The sequence below is a fragment of the Ochotona princeps genome, chromosome 3, assembly GCF_030435755.1.
Source record: "Ochotona princeps isolate mOchPri1 chromosome 3, mOchPri1.hap1, whole genome shotgun sequence".
Classification (NCBI taxonomy): Eukaryota; Metazoa; Chordata; class Mammalia; order Lagomorpha; family Ochotonidae; genus Ochotona; species Ochotona princeps.
Genome location: NC_080834.1, coordinates 17,210,477 through 17,233,286, shown reverse-complemented (window position 1 = coordinate 17,233,286; position 22,810 = coordinate 17,210,477). Strand labels below are relative to the sequence as shown.

The window sequence follows — 22,810 nt, the reverse complement described above, 5'->3', positions numbered from 1 at the left end:
CAGAGAATTTTCATATTCCCATTTTATTTAACAAAATAAGCAAAACTGCTACTTAAAATCCTACACTGGAGAAATGTGATTTTTCGGTAAAGTAACAGGCAGGTATTCTTTACGCCAACTTTGGTTTTCTTACAGATAATCTAACACATGAATAATTAAAATCAATGGTTTAGTAAAAACTCAGAAGTTTAAAGACACCAGGTATTCCTTCTGGGGCTATTTTTATCATCTAGGTAGGAAATTATCATCACAAATGGATGCTTATCAGAGCATAAGAAAAAGCTACAGAAAACTTGTAACATCAAGTTATGTGCCTAAGAGAGTAGGATCCTCAGTAACTGGTGAGAATTCACCGGGGCCCCAGTGAGCAGCCCGCAAGGCCCCCGAGAGGACAGTGCCACCCGCCAGTGTGACTGGCAGCGGCGATTCCCAGGAAGACAAGCTTCTGGTGCCAGTCCCAAGTTTCCTGCTGCGCTTAAAAGATGAGATTCCTACAACATCTTACATAAATCCCAACACAAAAATCCCACATTTTCCATTATTTACTTCCTGAAGTTCCCTGGAATGTTGCCCAGTTTTCCAGTGTTTTGTGGTGATGGCCTTCTCTGAAGGGGAGCCTTGTTCAGCGGTGCACAGCAGAGCACGCAGGTGGACAGTCACACTCTCCAATGGTACCTGTGATGGCAGTGTAACTGGCCAGTCCATCTTTTTCCCTAATGACTACATTTTTTTACAAACCAGTGATGTGTGTAATTCATTCTCACAACATAGCCCTTTATGCTTCTCATCTACAAAACAAAATGTAATAAATTATTAAAAAGAGGAAGAGAAAGAACCTGAAGTATCTCCTGGCTTACAGAATGAAAAAAAAAAAAATAAATAAATAAGACATGTAGAATCTAATATTAAAAGTCACATATTTTCTCAATAATTTTATAATTCACCCTTTTCAAAAAAGATTGATTTTTTGAAAGGTAGAGTTTCAGAAAGAGAGCGAGAGAGATCCTTCATTCACTGATTCACTCCCCTGGTTCATTTCAAAATGGTTTACTGCAGGGCTGGGCAGGCTAAGCCAAGAACAAGGAAGATCTCTTCTCTCTCTGTCTCTCCCATGACTTTGCCTTTCATATAAGTAAAATACATCTTACAAAGGGCACAGCTCCAATACCTTGAAATAAAATGTTAACATTTGTAATTTTTAAAATAAAGATAACTTTTCTCCCTTTTAACACTTACTCAGTATGAGAAAATTTCATTTCTTCCCTTTGTCTTGCTGAATAATTCAGGTTCCCTCCTAAAACAAAAATAAACACAGACTCTTTTCAACAAACTATTGTAAGTAAATGTCAACTATACACACACCTACACAAACATTTGCATAGACACAGCTTCTTAAAGAAGCAGAAAAGCTTTTGGAAATAATTTATCTATCAGAATCTTCTCAAGAGAAATAAATGGAATTTTCATGAGATACAAATAATCACCTCTTAATTCCAGCTTTTTACTTTTCTTTTTAATTTGGACTTACTTAGGTACCACTGCAATTGTTAATTGGAACATCATTTTAATATTCAGTAATAGTGACAATATAGACAAAATAAAGTCATCAAAAGTTATTTAAACAGCATGTGTATTGCATTTTGCTAATATTTAATAGACTTTGGCAGTAAACAGTAGCAAAACTAACAAAGTCTACAGCAAAATTTCATAAAAAACAAAAAGGCACTTATGTATATACTAGTATGTATCAGCAAAAAAAAAAAAAAGCTGCAATTTCTAATCCTAAACCAAACACTTTAACACTTTTTAAAAATTGCAGCTGTAAATTTGATGGCTTGTTTTTTCAAAAAAAAAAGGAAGATAATAACATAGGAAGCCAAAGTAGGATTTTTTAAATACTGTGATTCTTTATGGTAATACCTAAAATGACATCTCAAAGTTTATTTTTCAAAACAAACTGATCTCCTAGAGGAACATAAGAGAATGACAGCAATTTTAAGAAATGTGAACGACAAGAATATAAAACTCAGTATCATAGAAGCAAACGTTTTTCTACCACTATGGGCGGGGTCTTCATTACATACACCAAAACACAATCTAAGACCCCGCAGGACGATCCGACAGAGTTCAAGAAGAAAATATCAGCATTGCAACTCACTTCGGGCACGATTCACCAAATAGAGTGAGACCACAGATAACAGTGACACTAGGAACAAGAAAACACAGGGCTGTTAAAATTACATATTCTTCATGCTTCCTATGCAATCCTGATCACAAAGCAAATCTTAGATATAATCAAACCCTCAAACTAAAACACACTACACACTGTTTCCACTAAAAGCACTAAAAAATAAGCTACATAGCATTCATTCAGACCTCAAGCAACCAGACCACTAAGAAAGTGGGCATGTGGTGCAGCAGCTGGCAGCCACGTTGGAGACCCACACCCCCTCCGCCTGTGCCTGGGTTCAAGTCCCAGTCACGTCTTTCCAGCGTTCTGCGAATCAGCACCTTGGGAGGCAGCCATTGGTGGCTTAGGTAGTTGGGTGCTGGCCACCTCCGTAAGAGACACAGACTAGTTCTGGATTCCTACTTTAGGCTGACCTAACCCCAACTGTTGTAGGCATCTGGAAAGTGAATCACGGGATGGAAATGCTCTGTCTCTCTGATTTTTGAATAAAATGAAAAGAGATAAAAATTCTCTAAAAGGCTGCTGGAGGAGAGGCAGCCAATTCCCCACCGCCACTGCCTCTCCCTCTGTAACGGCTGGTCCCCCCAGCACTTTCCAACCACTCCCCTGGACTGTGATCTGAAGGAAAGTCAAAGACAAGTTGTCTTAGGGGGCCTCAAGCCTGAAAAGTTTGTCTATGTTACAATTGAAGAGTTAAACAAACATGGTCATTAGACTCCCAGAAGCCCAAAGCCAGTAAAGGCCTTTTGGTCAGGTGAGGCACACAGAATTTCCTGTAAAATATAATAGCAGCACTTCTTAATCTCATGGTGCTTGCTTTGAAACTCAAATACATGTTGAATTATGGGTTAAAGTTAAGTCACATGTTATAGCATGAACAATAAACAAAAAGTGCTTCATGACCGAAAATTCTGAATTTTTATGACTCATTTTTATAAATGAAGTGACTTTTAAATATATATGATTGCTTCTAAAATTGAGATTATAAAACATCAACTAAAGTATAAAAGACATCATGACACATTATAGCAGACTATTTGCTTTATACAACACAACTTATATGTACAGTACAGATTATTTATGGAAAAATGATTGATTTTTGTAGTTTTTCCCAAACTTCCTAATGCTTTCTCATCTTAATCAATAAAGTGCTACCGGTAAAAATTCAATAACAGACTAAAAGTAAAAGGAATTTTAAACTGACGATTACATCATGAGCATTCATGCCTAACTGCACCAAAGTCCACACATTCACACTAAGAATACATTGAAGAACCTTTAAATAGAAACACTTTAAACATTTCTCAAAAATCATGTTTTTTTTTTTTTCCAAAGGCAGAGAGCAACAGAGAGATGGGAGGCGCACACTGACAGAGTGAAAGTATCTTCCATCCACTGATTCACGCCCCAAGTGGCCACGGCAACCTGGGCTGGTCCAGGCAGCAGCCAGGGGGCAGAAAGCCCACCTAATCTCCCACACACATGGCAAGGCTCCAAGTGCCATCCTGCACTGCGTTCCCAGGCCCTTTGCGGGAAGCTGGATCAGAAACAAAGGACTCAAATCCTGGCTCTAATATGAAATGCCGGCTTCACAAGCACTACACAGCCCCAAACAATAAACATGAACAGACTAGGAAGACATTCCATCGATGCCATTAAGGATAGCAATCTCCTAAAAAATGCTTGCGAATCTTCAGGGAGTGAGAAATTCCACAACTATGGCTTGGAAATTTAGTTTCAGAAGAGGGCAGGGAGCGAATAGAACTAACAAAGTCTAAGTGTAAAAATGGGAACATTCTGCTACATATTCAAAGAAATGAAATGCTATCACAGGGCTTACTCACAAGAAACACAGGCTATGAAGAAAACTTCCAAAAACAAGTATCCCCGGGTGTCCAGGATCATGCCGGCAACGATGGAGATGACCGCCAGCCCGAGATTCTGAATGGACTGCATGCTGCCATTTGAGAAGCACACACGCACATTTCATTCATACAGAGGGTAACACTTGAGGATAAACATTAGCAGCTGTAAACAACATGGTATTAGCGCTAAGAGAGGCTTTCGACCAGATGTGACTTGATTAACCTTTGCTTTTTTCAGTCCACAACTATTTCTACTATGAAACTTTCAGGTCTAAAGTGATAGAGCAGCCTCACACAGGAAAAAGTGGAGGGCTCCATGGACAGCCACCACAGCGTGGTCTCTCTCTTACTTTTCTGGGGCTCAGAGGGCACTCATCTTATCATGGAGCAGTCCTCAGATTGTAGGGCAGAGGGCGTCATCCATCACCTTGAGGGCCAAGCTTCCCCCTGCTCCCTTCCTGCAGGCTTGGAGCTCTTTGGTGGTCACAACGACATCTCAGAGACTAGCTGACTTTTTCCAGCATCTCCAGGGTCACAGTTGTCCCTCAGCCCGAAGACAACCAGACTGAGGAGCCTTTAGATGACCATGACATTGTCATAGCAGGAGCCACAGGTGAGGGCTACTTATAGACTTCAGGGAAACAGAACTGTTTTTTTTTAAAGGCTTATTTTGGTGCAAAATGTTTTGAAATTCATGCATATAAAAGTTTTTTGGAAAGGTCATGGAAAAAGACTGCCAAAACTCATCTTTTAATTCTATTCTTCCCATGAACTTTCTGAAGGACCACCAAACATGTCGTAGAGTGAACATACTTACAAGCCATAGGCAGTTCCCAGCTGATGTTCAGGAACTACAAAGGCCACCATTGGCCACAATGCACAGGCCAGCAGTGAATAGGACAGTCCCAGTAGACACTACACAAAGCAATACAGAGATGGGTCAAAGCCTTACACTAATACAAAGGGTGTACTAAACAACAGACAATTCTGTAATGCTATTGGTGAAATTATAAATGAGTGCAAAGCTACTGGAGAAGTCCTGTCATCTCTATCAAGATTATAATCATGCAAAGCTTCAATTGCAGGATTCTTGGTTCTCGGATTCTGGACTGAGCCCGCAGGAAGACTTCTAGGGCAAGACTCAGCAAGTGCACAAACCAATGTTCAAGAAAGGAATGTAGCACTTAAGCCTGTGGTCTTAAGAATGACATTTTTAAGAACAACAAAAGCGGAATGAACTCACTGTCGTTTTTTAACCTACTACGAGTCAGACAAAAGAATGGGCACCAAGGCAACAGGTTATTTACCGCCATGGATGAAGGAAGGTCAGAAAAGTGAAACAGATAGGTAATCCGACTTCAGAAAGGTTATTCTATCTCAAATTCTACTTTTACTGTGAGCTCTCGGGCCTAAATGAGCCCAGTCACATAAAAAACACCTTATGAAGTATCATTTATAATCACCCTTTTAAAAATTATTTTGAGGACACTGAAAGTGAGTGACTGTCCCCCACTGTCCCCGACACAGCCATCTGAGCACTTGACAGAGCCTCTCAAGGGCGCTGACCCCAGCCCGGGGCTTACAGACATTACCATGGCGATCCACGGGTTCCACATGGTAAAGGCCAGCATCATGTGGGACACAAGAGTAGCTGCCACCGCACACAGGACCCAGATGATGTTCTTCCCTGTCTTATCCACCAGGAGCCCAAACACTGGAGACATGGGTGCTGATACGACATACACAATGCTGCCCAAAAACACACAAGATGTTTAATGAAATGCTTCATGGCTAAAAGTAAACATCAAAGAAGTCCCTAACAATGCTAGGCAAAGCAAATCCTACCTTATTTAACATGCTTCTAAAATGGCCATCAGAAAATAGAAATATAAAGAACAGCCCAGCATTCCTTTGCTTTTCCATTCATCAAAGATGGCCACTTAGGATTCAAGTCCCAAAAAAGCCCTGGTTTTACACTGTGGAACAGGGTTTTGTTGGGGTTTTTTGTTGTTTGTCTGTTTGTTTTCTTGCCTATTACAACACTTGGTTATAATTAAAGACCCACACTTCACATGATATAAGCACTTACAGAATTAATCAAATACCTGTTAATTGCACTTGCTGCCTGGGAAGAAAATCCAAATTTCTCCATGAAGAAAACTCTAAAATCAAAAAGAGAAATGAGCACATTGGGGAGAATTCTGTTTTCCAAACCAAAGGCAAAATAAACATAAGTATAACTTAACAAACCTTCCCTTCTTCATGCCTCCCCTTCTTCTTTAATATATTTTTTAAAGAGTTGCTATTTTGAAAGAGCAACACAGAAAAGAGACAGAGGGGGAGACACACACACATACAGAGAGAGAGAGCAGGAAGGAGAGGGGGAGAGGGGGAGAGGGGGAGAGACCTTCTATCCATCACTTCACTCCCCAGATGCCTGTAACAGGCTGGGTTAGGCCAAGACCAGGAGCCCAGGATCCCATCCACGTCTCCAGCTGGACAGCAGGAACCCAAGTACATGAGCCATCTTCTGCTGCCTCTGGGACCGTCAGTAGGAGACTGGATCGAAAGCACTAAGTAGCCACCCCAGGAAGGGGATGCGGGCATCCCAGACAGGGGCTTAACGTGCTATGCCACAACACCCATCCTACTGCCTTATTTAATATTTGTCTTCAAGGAATCTTCTAAGGCTTATTTATATAAACATTTCAATAATAAGACATAAGAGTTAATTTTTCCCTGGTGTAAACACAGCAAGCAGCACACATGAATTTTCAGAAAATTAAACACTGTTACAGGGCACTGAGACACTTCCAAAGCAATACTAACAGGTTCGCTGCTAAATAATAAAGGTTCCTGTTCTTAAAACAACCTGGGGCCCAACGCAGCAGCCTAGCGGCTGAAGTCCTAGCCTTGAATGTGCCATGATCCCATATGGGGCTGGTTCTAATCCCTGCAGCCCTGCTTCCCATCCAGCTCCCTGCTTGCGACCTGGGAAGGCAGTCGAGGGAGGCCCAAAACCTTGGGAACCTGCACCTGCATGGGAGACCCCGAAGAGGCTCCAGGCTCCTGGCTTTGGATTGGCTCAGGTCGAGCCATTGCAGTCACTTGGGGAATGAATCAGCAGATGGAAGATCTTCCAGTCTCTCCTCTTTGTATATCTGACTTTGCAATAAAAACAAATAAATAAATCTTTTTTAAAAAAGTCTGAATTTATAGCTTGTAAGGGTACCTTGGCACAAACACACTCACACACGGTTCTATGAGAAGCAGGAAACAGCAGCTTGCTCTGGATGCCATATTTAAGACTGGCAAGCGGAAACACATGCGGTCACCGTGCAGCACTAGGTCTCCACTCCCAGGAAGGACTCACTCCACCAAGGAACAAGGGAGGAAATAAACGACGGGGACGGAGGCAGGTGTCGGGCCTACTAAGGTGCCTACCTCCCACACCGAGCCCTCAGTCCACATCCCGGCCCAGAGCCTGACCAGGCCCAGAGACGAGCAGGGCGCTCAAGCAGGCAGACCAGTACCACTCACGAGGGAGACCTGTACTGCCAAGAAAGGCTACTGCATCCCAGGATGACAGCAATTCCTATACAAACATGGACCAGCACCAGAGAAGAAAACTACAGCACTACACTTATGAATTGGGTTGTCACTATAATGTGGCCCAAAAAAAAGAAAAAAATGGAATGCTAAATGATACTCACTTCCCCAGCCCAATGAAAGGGAAGACCACGACATAGTAGCACACACAGATGATGAAGATGAGCCACAGCGGTAAGGAGAAGTCCTTCACGTCTGTCAGTTTGATGACCTCCCCTGGAGGACAGAGAACCATCATCAGCACAGCTGTGCACACCCCAGGAGCTTCCCCAGGGCCAAGATGACTTCTTAACAAGTGATTAACCTTTGCAACTCAGTTCAAAACACACTTTCCTGGCATAATAAACAAGCATCATGTCTGGGATAATTTACCAAGATATATATATATATCTATCTATATATCTATACACACACACACACACACACACAAAAGCAGAATCTAAATCTGTTATCCACCTTCCGGCTTTCTTCCAGAAATCTCCATAACTTTGTATTTATACGAAGTACAACGGAAAAGGTAACTTTAGCCAAAATGTTTAAGGGGAAAGAAAGTACTCAACAATCCATCCACACAAGCAGAAACAGACTTGGAAACAGAAGATAAAAGCATGCATTAGGCTATTGGGTTTCCAACACTGCCTTAGGAACTGATACTATAAATTATAAAAAAGGTCAAAACTCCCCCAGCGTCCCACACTGCTTTCACCTGCACTCACCTGTTTTTCCTTGTTCTTTATGAAGGATTCTTTCTGCTCTCTGATCCAGGTAGGCGAGAACCAAGGCACAGATTAGGGAAAGAATACACGTTAAGCCCCCTAAAAAAAAAAGGGAGGAAGAAATTTTTAAAAACAGAATCAGAAGACCCTAAAAGGCAGCACATCATATAAGCAGAAGAAAATGAGTCAATTGGCAGGGAAGATAAAGTCACGAATAAGAAAACTCAAGACAGAAGATTGTCGGTTCTTCACAAAGAGCAGTTGCCTTCACTGGGCATTATTTCTCAGGAGAAAGAGGCAGATGAGAAGGAAAAGACTAGAATAGACTAATGCAATGTTGTAATGCAGAACACAGGTTAAGGAAAGTAAAACCAGTAAACCAGTCCTCATTTAATTCACTCTAAGCACCAACTGCTGATGGATGCCAAGGGGGAAAATGATAAAATCAGTCTGACTCTGTAGTCACGACTGCCCCAACGCCTTCCTAAAGTCTATAACCCACGTCCCTACCCTTGGGCAGCCCGAAGGACAGGCACACTTTCAAAGCACCTCTCCCTCAGCTTCTTTCCTGCAAGCTCAGCACTTCTCATTAATGCCGATTCCCCATCATTAAAATCAGTAAGACAAAACAGTGAATCAAACTTCTGCTTCGTGAAACGCAAGAACTGTTTTCTAAAGAGCTTAGTGTTAATGAATGCAGCTGGGGTGGGCATTTGACACAGCATTTAAACCACTGCTTGAGATGCCTGTGTCTCACATCAGATAATCCAGGCTCAAGTCCCAGCTCCGCTTCCAAGTAGATTCCTGGCACACTGTGAGCTGTCTCCACCCATAGGAGACCAGATGGAGCCCCAGCTCCCAAAGGCTGCTGGCCTGCTCTTGTGGGCATGTGGGGAGCGACCAGGCTGAGAGGTTAGTCTGTCTCCCTGAACCTTGAATTGGCTGACAGTGTTTGATCTAACTGGGGGGAAAAAGTGTTGAAATCAAAGTCACTAGGCCAGGCTCTAGTGTTGGTTTTAACTAGTTGAATAATCTTGGAGCAGAGCTAAACCTCTGGGCTTCAATTTCCCCATCTGTAAAATAGGAGACTTTGATCTAGTAACAGCACAGGCCTTCTCAGGCTCTAAAATCTCTACTAAAGGGAAGCTAGCCAGATAGGGGAAGCCATGGAGAGCAAGGAGGGCTCATTGTTGCTATGGTTTTATTCAAGCGTCAGAGAGATGGAAATAAACAGATAGGGGCTAGCGCCATGGTACAGTAGCTTAAGCCTCTGCCTGTGGTGCTGGCATCCCATATGGGTGCCAGTTCGAGTCGCTACTGCCCAACCTCCAATCCAGCTGCCTGCTAATGTAACTGGCAAAGCAGTAAATGACAGCCCAAGCTCTAGGGCCCCTGCACCCATGTGGGAGACCCAGAACAATCTCCTGGCTCCTGGCTTCAGACAGCGAAGCTCTGGCCATTGCAGCCATTTGGGGAGTGAAGATCTCAATCTGTGTGTGTGTGTGCGGGGGGGGGTTACATAAACCTGCCTTTCCAGCAAAAGTAAAGAAATCTTAAAAAAATAATAATAATAAAGCACATTTTAAAAATATAAAGAAAAAGAGACAGAACTCCCATTCCAGTCTCCCTTGTGGGTGGCAGGGCCTCAAGTACTTGAGCCATCAGCTGCTGCCTCCCGGTCTACATCAGGAGGGAGAGCCATGACTTGAATTCAGGCACTCTGACACAGGATGGGGGAATCCTAATAGGCATCTTAACTGACAGGCCAAATGACTCCAGGAAAAGGTTTAAGTAAGACAGAGGATCGGAGAGGAAGGATTTGGAAGACGACTTTAAATGCGTTTGCCTCCTTTGGGTTTCCTCCCCGCTGTTTTCTTACAGGACAAGGCGTGCCAGTAAGGGGCACAGACCTTTGATGGCACCACAGCACAGGTGCCCCTGGAGTCCTGCAGGTGGCCGTATGCACACTGTGGTGCAGCTGGACCACCACTGGGCAGAGGCAAGCAAAGGGCCAGCGCAGAGATGTGCACATCTCAGCAGCCCACTGAGCCACCGGCACCTCGAGCCTTCCCCAACGGAAATTACGAACAGCAGTATCGACAAATTTGTGTGAAACACCAGCAACGCCACAGAGGAGAAACCTAAGACCCAAATGCTCACTTTATTGTCCAAGACAACAAAACTGGAACCAGCACTAAAACTCAAGCTTCTGACTCCCAACTTTCAGGACTTTCAATCATTTAGATACGGTAATTATAAAATCTGGGCTCTAGGGAAGACAAAATTCAGCACATTCTCCCTTTCATGTGAAAGTTAAAATTTACAAAGGTCTATTGCTGAAAATACAGTTTTATAAAACTTTGTTTTGTACCTTTGTCAAATCAATGGCTAAGAATGTTACGCTAGCATAGCCTGAGCGGCCTGAGATTACTTTAAAATGTACTGCACAAGGGTGAAATGGTCATTCTGCCATTCAATTATTGTTTATGGTTGTTACCCTACATTTCCACTATTTGGTCTTTTTGCTTTAAAGTCTTTTTGCTTTTCTATTCGATAAGCTTCTTATTCAATGAAATATTAAGCCTTTTTAGTACAATGTAAACTTATGATTTGTCTCAAAAACTACAAAAAGAAGGGAAAAGAAAGGAAACTGGAAACAGAGAGAAGTAGGAAGGAGAGACAATCATTGTGTTCTTAGAAATAACACTGAACCTGCTAAAAGCCGATTAAAGACCACAATTTTTAAAATGGAAAAAAAAAAAAAAGCAAAAATAAAGAAAGAAAATGCACCTCCCTGAGCACACCAGCTGAATGCGGTCAAAGCGGAACGGCTCTTCTTTCCGCTACAGACTATAAACAGCCCGCATACCCAGATTATCAGACAACTCCCACTAAGTCGTTCAAACAAATAAATACTTTTAAAACATAAAAGAAAGTAGAAAGGAGAAAACCTTCCTCTCTCTCCTCCTCTCTATATATCTGACTTTCCAAAAAAAATAAAAAATAAATCTTTAAAAAAACAACGCCCAAGCACAATGCAGAGCTACAAACTACGACCAAGCACTTGGCGAGCAGGTGTGGCATGGCAGGCTGCACTCACCAACCATCAGCGTCACCCCCAGGGTCGTGTGACCAGCAGAACCCAACAAAGCTTCCATCTTAGAATACAGCCAGCCCATGAGGTTCATGTTCACTGTACTTCCCTAAAGAGAAGTGAAGAAAAGTTAACAGAATTTTCAATCATTTATACCTCTACCTTGTCCAGGAATAAAGCACTGCAGTGCCTTTGGGAAAGAGGCATAACTGGACTCCAGAACAAGCAAGAGATAATTTTTTTAAAAGGAAGAAAAAACTAACACTAAGATAAAGTCACTAAAAAACATCTACTTATTGGAAAATGCTAGTATCCAAAAGAGCACAGGACATTCAGAATGTTCTAGCAATCAAAGCACAAAGCAAGCATGAATTAGAAAACTCACAGAGCACTCCAGATAGAAATGTGAACTATATACAGTAACTTGACGCCCGGGGCAGGAACCTGTGGCTAAAGTCCTGGTCTTGCACACACCGGGATCCCATTTGGGCACCAGTTCTAATCCCGGCACCCGACTTCCCATCCAGCTCCCTACCCGTGGCCTGGAAAAGTAGTCGAGGATGGTTTGAAGCCTGGGGACCCTGCACCCACATGAGAGACCTGGAGGAGGCTCCTGGTTCCTGGCTTCAGATCAGCACAGCTCTGGCCGCTGCTGTCATTTGGGAAGTGAATGAATGGATCGAAGATCTTCCTCTTTATCTCTCCTCCTCTGTATATCTCACTTCCCAATAAAAATAAAATAAATCTTAAAAAAAATTATATATATATGTATATATATATATGCAGTAACTCAGAAAAAAGTTTTTTTTCTGGTACTAAAATCTGAAATAAAAAATCCTTCCTTTGAACATCTGTAGACAGTGAGTGTAAGTGCAGCTCACATCTCATTCATTTACTCATTCGCTCAGCCATTAGCGCTCACTACATTTTAACCACTGTGAAGGTATTGACAATAAAGAACAAAACTGAAAAGCAACAAACTTTTTTGCTTTGATTTGTTTTCTAAAAGCACCCAACTTTCATACAGTTTATATTTCAGTGGAGTTTAAAAACATATGGATATAGAATGACATATGTTTTCAAAAGTAAGGAAAACAATAGACCAGGGTAGGAGAACATAAAACTTGGAGACATCACTGTAAGCTGGACTTGAAGACGGCTGTGATGGGATCTGTGATGGAGGAAGAACATTCCAGGCACAACAATCAACACAGAGACCAGAACAGGCAGGCTGTCAGATACAGCGCAAGAATGGGTAAGGAGCACAGGGTCGGGCAGTGGAAGGGAAAACTCGGGCCGAGTGAGGTTCCCAAAGCAGCAACGGTGGGGAAAGACGCTTTGGTGGGGAAGATGACAGTAAGAACTTTCGGCCTGTATGTTACGTGACACGGCAGGCCAGTGGGTCTGTGAGGAGACAAAGGACTCGGTCCACTTTGGCTTTGACACACATTGTGGCTGCTAGACAAGTGTACTTCAAAAATTTGTGTACAGTGGAATTTCAAGGTGAGCTTATCTTATTGCAGAAAACACTTTAAAATCCATGCGAGTGAAAGGTCTTCAAAAAGCTCTCGTAAAATGGTGCACTATGATGGGCCTGCGGTGCTAGCCTAGCAGTTAAAGTCCTCGCCTTGCACGCACCAGAATCCCATATGGGCATCAGTTTGTGCCCCTGCAACCCTGCTTCCCATCCAGCTCCCTGCTTGTGGCCTGGGAAAGCAGTCGAGGACGGCCCAAAGCATGCACCCGCGTGGGGGACCCGGAAGAAACTCCAAGCTCCTGACTTTGGATTGGTGTAATTCTAGCCATCGTGGCTGCTTGAGGAGTGAATCATCGGACAGAAGATCTTCTGTCTGTCTCTCTTCTTCTCTATATATCTGATTTTCCAATAAAAATAAATAAATAATTTTTTAAAATGTGTACTATGAGCAATTTTGAATGAATCTCAATTTTTGCACCAAAACAAACTTATTTTTAAATTCCACCTTTTGTGAACTTTTGAAGTATCCTTGCACGCAAACCAGACTCCACGCGGGAACCAGGCTTCCTGAGGGCCTAGCCAGAGAGCCCAGCAGTCATCCACACGGACGTGCCTGGCGTTGGACACGGTGGCCGGGTGAGATGTGACCAGAACACAGATGTCATCTTAGGGCGGATCTGAAAAGCTGTGCTACCCAAAAGTACATGAGGGGAGAGGAAGGGGCTCAGGTAACAACAGAGCTGCCCTTACCAGATGATGCGAAAACCACAGCAGCAGGTGTTCTGGGACGGGGCAGAATGCCAAACACTGGGTCTGCAGCACGTGAGGAGAGTGCTCCGCCCACTAGACACCCGAGTGGAAATGTCAAGCAGGCAGCCGCATGCACAGGAGTGCAGCAAAAAGGGCTGGGCAGTGACACGAATTCAGAAGTGAGGAAATGGTATTTAAAATTGCAAAACCAGACAAGATTACCAAGGCTATGAGCCTTCTCAAAGGGCTGACGGCCAGTGACTGAGCTCGGGGCCCTGCCCTGCTTGCAGGTCAGGAAGAGCTAACAGAACCAACCAAAGAGGTAGAAAAGGGGTAGACAGAGAGTCAGAGGAAACCTGGGAGACCGCGCTGGACCAGGAGCCAAGATAAGAAATCAGAGAGCAGGCAAAATCCACTTCGTTGAGCGCTCCCAATGGGTCAGACATCAGTGAAGACCAAGACACAACCATGTCCTCCGCACTGCTCTCTCAACAGACAGCAGCGATTCCCACACGGCTGACCTGAAGAAGATGCTAACCTACGACGTTACAGGAGTGAGCAGTGAAACGACACACACCTGCTGGGAACTCCCAGTATCAGGCCTTCCAAGGCTAGAAATGTCTCAGTAATACTTCTTCATTCTAAACGTCTGATGACCTGCCTTAGCAGATATTACAGCGACATTTGTCTCAAAAGTAACAAACTGCAAAGGAAAGTCAAAAGGACGCTAGGCTTCCAATCCACCAGCTAAGACAGGGATTTAGAGATTGAGAAGCTGCAAAGCAGGTATTGGATCACAGTCCATATGTGTAAACTCAGACAAGCTCAGAGCTGGAGTGGGCGGGCCGCCCCGGCACTCGGCGGTCTGCATCAGCACAGATGTGCAGGCAGAACCGGCGTGGCCAAATGCCTAACAGGGATGCCAAAACTGGGTAACGGGCCAGATGACACGACTCACCAGATCCTTCTCTATGCTGGATCCTTTGAATTAACAAAATGTTCACTTGACTACTTTTTACAAACATTAGCAATGTGTTACTTGCAATAAATGCTATACTGGGTTTTAGAGAAATAAAAATCAATATCTAGTTTACCACGCCCCAACATCCTGTGATTTTTTTAAAGATTACTATACAATCCAATCCTTTGCTTCTATTCTGGTGTCAGGTTTATCATCATACTTACAATTCTAGCCATGCTAAGTTGGAGCCCAAACACCAGGTTTAATTCTTTGCCTTTAAACCAGCTCACGGCGTATGTATTCTGGGCAACAGCTAAGGACTCCCCACCAATCCTGAATATAGAAAAGAAAGAAAAGTCACCTTTGTAAAAGAAATACCATAGTTGTTAATTTAGACGCCTCTCCTATCTATGTGAGCTTGTGTCTGCTTCAGGCTCATAACAGGTGGTGTGTGCCTTGGTCTACACTCGCATGAGCCACCCTGGACTTGAGAGCAAGCTGCACAGGGGCTGCACACAAGCGCTCCAGTCAGCTGTCCCACTCTCCGACACGTCCCAGCCCAGGCATCAGACACAAGAGTTAAAAACCTTCTGGATGATTCTAGCCCCCAGGCTTCCATGAATTTTCCATCTGAAGCCCAATTCCATATTCCTGACTCAGAAAGTTTAGATGCATCACAGCATGGGTGTTCCATACCGCGTCGTCCTGGAGTCACTTGACCAGCCACACTCCAACTGTGCCAGGCAATGAAAGGAGCCTGGCTACACCACCATCCACAGTGCATGTCGATTCAGGGAGAGGGAAAGACAGAAAGCTGCCCAGCCATCCTCCAGTGCACCTTCCATGTGAACATTATACTCCTCCTTGCGTACGTCCCTGGCAGCAAGTTCCGAATGCTTACCGTCCCCCTCAAGGGCTTCAGTTGGGAGCTCCCTCGCCCTCCTGTCCTAGTAAACCGTCCTCACTACTCACAACCAAAATCAGGGCCCCTCACTTCTACCGCTACGAGTCCAACCCTGCAGGCGGGCCACTCTGCGCAGAAGGCCACCTCCGACCACATTTCTGTCTCTGGGCTCCTCTTTCATCTGTACCTGCATTTCCTTTCTCTCACTTAGTACAATGTGGCGTATGCCACATGTGTACAACTCCCTGGCAACTGTGAAAGGAACTGGAATTACATGATGCTCTCCTATGTATCCCTCAGGACAGAGAGCCTGGCCTTACAAATGACACATGGAAATTCACACAGGGCAGTCAGTCTCACTCAGGGATCTTGAATAAGGCTTTGGCCTCATGGCGACGGTACTCGTCAAAACTCCTGAGCTTAATTCCTGGCTACAGCTCCTCATTCCAGCTTACTGCTAATGCACACACTGGAAGGCAGACGTAATGAGACAGCTGCCAACCACACAGAAGACCTCAACTGCATTTTCAGCTGCCAGCGTCTGGCCCCAGCTCAGGCCTAGCCATGGCAGGCGTCTCGGGAGTGAACCAGTGATGAAAAGAGCACTTTTACTTTTTCACTTTCTCTTTTTCTCTCTCTCTCTCTCACACTCACACTTTTTAAAAGATTTATAGAAAACTATTTTTAATACTCAAAACCCACCCATAGTTAACCACGATTATTCAAAACTTTTGTTTTTCTAGGAAAATTAAGACAATGAATAAGTAATCCTATGTATTGTAGCATGATTTCAAGGATTTGCAATAGTTTTTTAGAAAACTAATAAATTATTCTTTTTTTTAATTTTTAAAAAATATTTATTTATTTCTATTGCAAAGTCAGAAATACAGGAGGAGGAGAGACAGAGAGGAAGATCTTTTGTTCGATGGTTCACTCCCCAAGTGACCCCAAAGGCTGGTGCTGAGCCCATGTGAAGCCGGGAGCCAGGAGCTTCTTCTAGGTCTCCCCCGTAGGTGCAGGGTCCCAAGGCTTTGGGCCACCCTTGACTGCTTTCCCAGGCCACAAGCAGGGCACTAGATGGGAAGTGGGGCCGCCGGGATTAGAACCGGCACCCATATGGGATCCCGGAGTGTTCAAGGGGAGGACTTTAGCCGCTAGGCCACCACGCCGGGCCCAGATAAATTATTCTTCAAATATTTAATAAAAGAACACTAAAATAATGTTAAATGAAATTACGCACAACTCACCCGAACACAAACCTTCCAAATTCCATCAGCCAAAAAGCATTAAATATTCCACCCAGAGAAAAAATAACCTACAAAGAATTTAATAATGATTTAATAAGAAAATAAACTCAAGGTATTCAAGATAATTATTTATGATCAATCACAATTGATACAATGATTATAATACTCCTACCTAGTAAACTCCTGAAATTAAAACATTACTGTTCATTTACTTCAAGATTTAAAACAGAATATGGATCATGCCACATAGGCATTTATAGATCCTATTTAAGCTGGGCAGTCATTCAACACATATTTGCCAGTGGGTTTAATCAGGCAATTATACAATGGCCATTTTCAAATAATCAGTGAAAGTTTGGTCTCCCTTACCTGTCCAATGCAAACAAAGCAGCTAAAAATTATTGTGCCCCACCTGTTTGAGAGGAAAAAAGAGAAGGGAAAAGATGTTCTGAATCTCTTTTTACATTGTTTGTAGTAACTACAAAGTCCTTTGGTAAAAATTCATTTACATTTTGCATAGTCTGCATTGCCTCTGAGAAACCAAAATGAAGAGCTCAGTTACCCTCAAGCCAGCAAGGTACTAACCTACAGAAGCACAGACTTGCACGGCTTTGCATGAGTTAACATAAGCCACGAGCATCTCTTAAATATAACTTAAGTCATCCGCAAGATCCATGGGTCAAAATTTTTTACAAATGGAATTTTTTTATATATATAAAACTGATAGTAAGAGTTCAAAATTAATTCCAAGAAATTCTATGCTAAGTAAGTTTTTTTAAGCTATTTCAGGTCTTCATTTTATTTTTATTGCAAAGTCAGATATACAGACAGGAGGAGAGACAGAGAGGAAGATCTTCCGTCGATGGTTCACTCCCCAAGCGGCTACAACGGCTGGAGTTGAGCTGATCCAAAGCCAGGAGCTTCTTCTAGGTCTCCCACGTGGGTGCAGGGTCCCAAGGCTTTGTACTGTCCTCTACAGCTTTCCCAGGCCACAGGCAGGGAGCTGGATGGGAAATGGAGCTGCCGGGATTAGAACCGGCGCCCATATGGGATCCCGGTGCACGCAAGCCGAGGACCTTGACCCCTACGCTATCGCGCCAGGCCCCATAATTATTTTTCAGTGTTTATACCCCATGATGACTTATATTACTTTCAAAGACACAAGCATCATTTCAACCTTATTGATACAAGTCCAATATTCTACAGTCTGAATATCTGATTAATGTTCTCCCTGAATAGTAAAATGTCACATGAGAAGAGCCATAGAAGTCATAAGTAAGCCACACACCTGAAACTTACTTCCTCTTAATATCCTTATGGAACAGCCACACACATTCTAGGAAGGTTCTTAGCACTGGAAAGCACGCAGAGTCTCCAGTCACGCTACCTCACCTCCCATCACCACAGCCACACAAACCTGAAGCATGTGTTCTGCCCAAGTTTCCAGCTAGTTCTTCCCTCGAGACCAAGTACAATCAGTTCAATTTTCCTTGCATGTTCTAACTCATGCACACTTGCAGAAGTTAATCCCCAAGGGGAAGGTGTTTAACCTTGAGCTTAGGAAACCCACAGCCCATGTGGGAATACCTGAATTTCATTTCTCGTTCTGGCCTCACATTCCAGCTTCCTGCTAATAGACACTGGAAGGCAGGCTTGGTACCTCAGATGACTCGGTTCCCAGCACCCACGCGGGATATCTGAATGACTGCCTTCCAACTCTGCTGAAGCCGAATCTTGGCGTTTTGCAGGCATTTGGATTACGGACCACTGGATCAAAGGGTTTTTTTGTATTTTTTTTTTCTCTTTCTTGCTGTCTGCCTCACAAATAAGCTTGTAAAAAGTTAATCTCCAAGTCGAAAGACCTACAGCTTCTTCTATTCCCATTCACAAGACAAGGTTTTAGGTCTTCATCATCTTAACATCTGTCTGCTCAACATATTCCCAAAGGATTCTGTCTCTCTCTCTCCCATGCTTCCACTCGCAACACACACACACACACACACACACACAATCATGAGAATGAGGAGTAACGAGGCCTATAGTGTTAACATTCCTCAGCATGAAAGAGAAATAGTCACAGAACGTTTGAAGTCCTGGGCCCGGCGCAGTAGCCCAGTGGCTAAGGCCTTTGCCTTGCATGAGCCAGGGTCCCATATGGACACCAGTTCGTGTCCTGCTGCTCCACTTCCCTTCCAGCTCCCTGCCGGTGGCCTGGGAAAGCAGTAGAGGACAGCCCAAAGCCTTGGGACCCTGACCCACGTGAGAGATCCAGAAGAGGCTCCTGGCTCCTGGCTTTGGCTCAGCTCAGCTCTGACTATTGCAGCCACTTGGGGAGTAAACCAGCAGACAGAAGATCTTTCTCACTGTCTTTCCTTCTCTCTATAAATCTGCCTTTCCAATAAGAAAAACAAATCTTAAAAAATTTTGAGGTCCAGGAAAATCAGAAATTAAAAAATCTCACTGAGGAAGCACATACTACGTTTGTGCCCACTATTCAAGGCAGAAATCAGAAGCCTTATTTTCCTAACGAGGAAACAGAAGCTCAGGAAGCCAAGTGCCTGACAGCCATTGGCTCCACACTCCACCTTGCTGACCCAACGTGTGAGCAAAATTAACCATGGGCAGTAGGATTAACTAATATAACCAGAACTGAGGTATCAATTGCATTTCAAAAAGATATAACAATGATGTTTTAAGAAGCCATCAAGCAGATTATCATAGTCAATGCAGAAGTTTATTCAGTTCTTCTAGAAGTATCTAAATCCAGTCTGCATGTTCCTAACAACAGGTGAATTTTTTTTCAAGCTTACCGTATTCCAAATACTCGGTCTATCAAAAAGCCACCAAAGAAACACAGGACTACATTGGGCCAAGAATACCAGGCGTACAACAGCATGAACTTCGTGGTATTCACCTGCATATCCTACAGGAAAAGAAAACAAAACTATTTTCCCCAAACAGTTTCTGTTTAGCCATCAAACTTCAACAGTTCAAACAGAACATGATTATGTTATTCTGTCATCTACAAGTCACTAACTGCCTTGAGAATCTCACCAAAAATACGGCTTTGTGCCCACAAAAATGGCCACACCTAGGAACAAGGGAACTCTCTGGGCCCACAAGTATTTCAGGGACTTCATGGATTCCAGGACTCAAGCCTGTGACGCTGGCCCCAGGCTCCCTCTGTTACACATTCCTACCCCCTTAGTGCCTGAATTGAGGACTTCTCACCACAGGAAAGGACATTCCCAGCCTCTCCCTGTCTGTTCTACTCTCCTCCTAACTTCCACCTCCTTTCTCGGTCACTCTAGTATGAGAAAGGTCAGCTTTCCTCCCTATCCAACAATAAAAAACACAAAGCAAAATGACTATGTCAGTCTCCAAGAAACTGTAAAAATCAAATGGATTTTTACAATGCAAAACAAGGCGAAAAACTGCTAACACACAATCCTCTGGGATCAGTATAACATCTTAAACACAAAATGACATCAACAAAAAACCAGGCTGATGGGCAAAAAAATTATCCTACCAAATCACCTGTCACTCAGATGATTAAGCAATGAGAGAATGAACCAAACACAAATCTGACATCTTGGCAAACAACTACTTAAGGTATGAAACAACTTCAAGTCACACAGAGGCTCTGCATGAATCCCCCATGTCTGGCAACTCTTTCAGCTGAAGAACACCCCGCGTTTCCGCAGTGGCCAGAGAAGATAAAATACATTCCGTGCACACTTCAGGCACCTTGACAGGTGAGGGCTCAGCAGCCAGCCCTGCTTCAATGTGAACAAACAGAAAGTGAGCTATCCTTACCTGTTTCACCTGCGTCTGCAGAGCAGCGGGATTATCATAGCAAAAATAGCTGCCTAGGAAGAAAGAAGGGCGGGCGTTACACGGAACAATACTGTCCATGTGGACGTTTCCAATCACACATGGTGCCTTGACATGTGCACGGTCCCATGGGTTTCACAGCTCAAACTGCAGTAATTCAGGGGCACAAACCGCTTACCCACCAGGACTTCCCACTTGTAGCCAAGTAACTTCTGCAAATTGGCAGGGTACATATACAGAAAATACTGGCAGCCCTAAATCAAGCAGCCAACCACTTTATTAGTGTCTTCACCAAGCAGTTATATTTTCCTCATGTAACGCTACCTACATACACACTGAAACTTTTTACAAATATCCATGTATTACTGGGTTCATCACACTGAGCGCAGAATGGAGTCTGCCTCTTGTAACTAAACCAGTATTTGAATCAAGTCCTGATTCTACCAAGTCTTCAATGTAAAATCATTTAGCAACATTACTGTGAATTAGAAAAATTAAATGTAATAATGTCTGCTGGGAGTTTAGAAACAGAAAAGTGGGGAGAGATTTGATATTCACACATGCCAATTCATTTTCAAGGTAGAATGATTGGCAGAGCCTTTGTATGGTCACAACACTGCCTCCACGTTCCCACTCACTGCAAGCACAGCAGCACCAAGTTCAAAGGACTGAAGACCACGGTTAGGAAGGTAGGGCGATGGCTTCTGAAACACAGGTGGATAACCAGGACTTACATGATGTCTACTTTGGTGGGGACAATTTTCCAAAGTATCCCCTTCCCCAAGCCCAGAATGTCTGGTTCCTGCATCAAGATCCAAGCCCTGCATTAAAGCTGATGGCTGGGAGATGGGAGAGGGGGAGGGAAGACGGGGGGGGGGGAAGGCAGCAAAAGAAAGCAGTGTCCAAAGCACCCTTTACGCCTATTTATACAACCCAGCAACAGCGTGAAGTTAACCAGGTCAAGACCTTGAACGCCAGCCAGCATTCCACATCAAACTAATCTTAACACTGGAATACCAGAACAAATGAACACTGTAGGAAGGAAAGTGCTTTCTACGGAGTCAGATTTTGCAAGTGCATGCCACGGCTACCGCAAGCCTCCTCCAGCCCGACTGCCTCCCAGTGGCGGAGTGCAAGATGAGAAAGGACCACCCCTCTACAAGTATTCAGCAACACACTGCGGGCGTTTCTCCAAAGACGGGGAAAAGCACGCAAGACGGCCAAGGAAATGATGGATTTCAATAAAGGGAGAAAAGGGAAGACATTTCGGGCTTGTGAGAGGGAAGGAAGTAGAACAGGGTAGAGGAGGCGGGTAGTCCGTGCTTTTTAAACTTCTTCAAGCAGTCTGTGCGAGGAGGGGAAACTGCGAGATCCGCAGTCGCCGTCCCATCGAGGGTCCCAGAGGACGAAGAGCCGGCCGGGGAAAGGAAAAGGGCCCAACTCGTCCAGCTCAGCCCCTACCCGTCCCACCGGCCGGGCCGGGGCCACCCCGGGAAGCACCGAGCACCGCGGCACCGGCCCGCTCCGCTCACCGAAGCCCAGGAAGCACATCAGCAACAGCACCACGAGGCGGTGCGCCAGGCGGCTGGGGTCGCACAGGGCCGGCAGCGGCCGGGGCGCGGCGGGGGCGCCCGCGTCCGCCTCCCCGGCGCCGCCCGCCAGCAGCGCCCGCGCTTCCTCCTCCTCCTCCTCCATGGAGCCTGAGACCGGGAGACGGAGAGACCTAGCAGCAACTGCGGCAGAAACTCCGGGAACTGGAGGGAGCGCCTGGGAGGTCTACGCAAAGAGCGATCACGTGATCCGGGCGCTCACATGACTCCGGGGCAGTCACGCAGGGCTGCGCTCACGTGAACGGCCGCGGTCACGTGGGGCAGAGCGGAGAAGAAGGTGGAGGCAGGAAGTTGTGATCCCGGGAGTGACACGTCTTTCCCGGCTCGAGCCGTGTAGACGTCCACTCCGCCTGCCACCTTAGACTGCGTTGTCCCTTTGTTTTCTCGCCTAGCTGTCACATACTTTCGTTTTAGGGGAAAGTTTGCGGGTCTATGGCAGACTCGTCCTCCGGAGAGAACCAGCCTGCGCTCGGGACCCCACAGCTGGGCAGCCCTGTGGGCCCAGCGACCGCTCCCCAGCATGTTAGCGCTGATGGCGGTGACGCTGCTTCT

General features: G+C 44.5%; 1 protein-coding gene across 2 annotated transcripts; it reads right to left on the bottom strand.

The window, feature by feature from the left end:
• Positions 1-618: 618 nt before the first annotated feature.
• Positions 619-22,421, bottom strand: MFSD1 (major facilitator superfamily domain containing 1). Of its 2 annotated transcripts, XM_058661487.1 has the most exons (16): positions 22,181-22,421; positions 20,631-20,683; positions 19,625-19,737; positions 17,184-17,226; positions 16,815-16,882; positions 14,888-14,996; positions 11,482-11,584; positions 8,382-8,480; positions 7,770-7,881; positions 6,162-6,218; positions 5,649-5,805; positions 4,874-4,971; positions 4,036-4,148; positions 2,159-2,206; positions 1,237-1,294; positions 619-788 (listed from the first exon to the last, which is right to left on the bottom strand). In XM_058661487.1, exons 1-16 carry the CDS (start codon positions 22,341-22,343, stop codon positions 785-787), a joined length of 1,398 nt encoding a protein of 465 aa, XP_058517470.1. In that variant the 5' UTR covers positions 22,344-22,421; the 3' UTR covers positions 619-784. The 2 variants fall into 2 exon arrangements, with proteins under 2 accessions (XP_058517470.1, XP_004598395.2); XM_004598338.4 differs by lacking the exon at positions 619-788 and having other exon boundaries at positions 1,233-1,294.
• Positions 22,422-22,810: the final 389 nt, after the last annotated feature.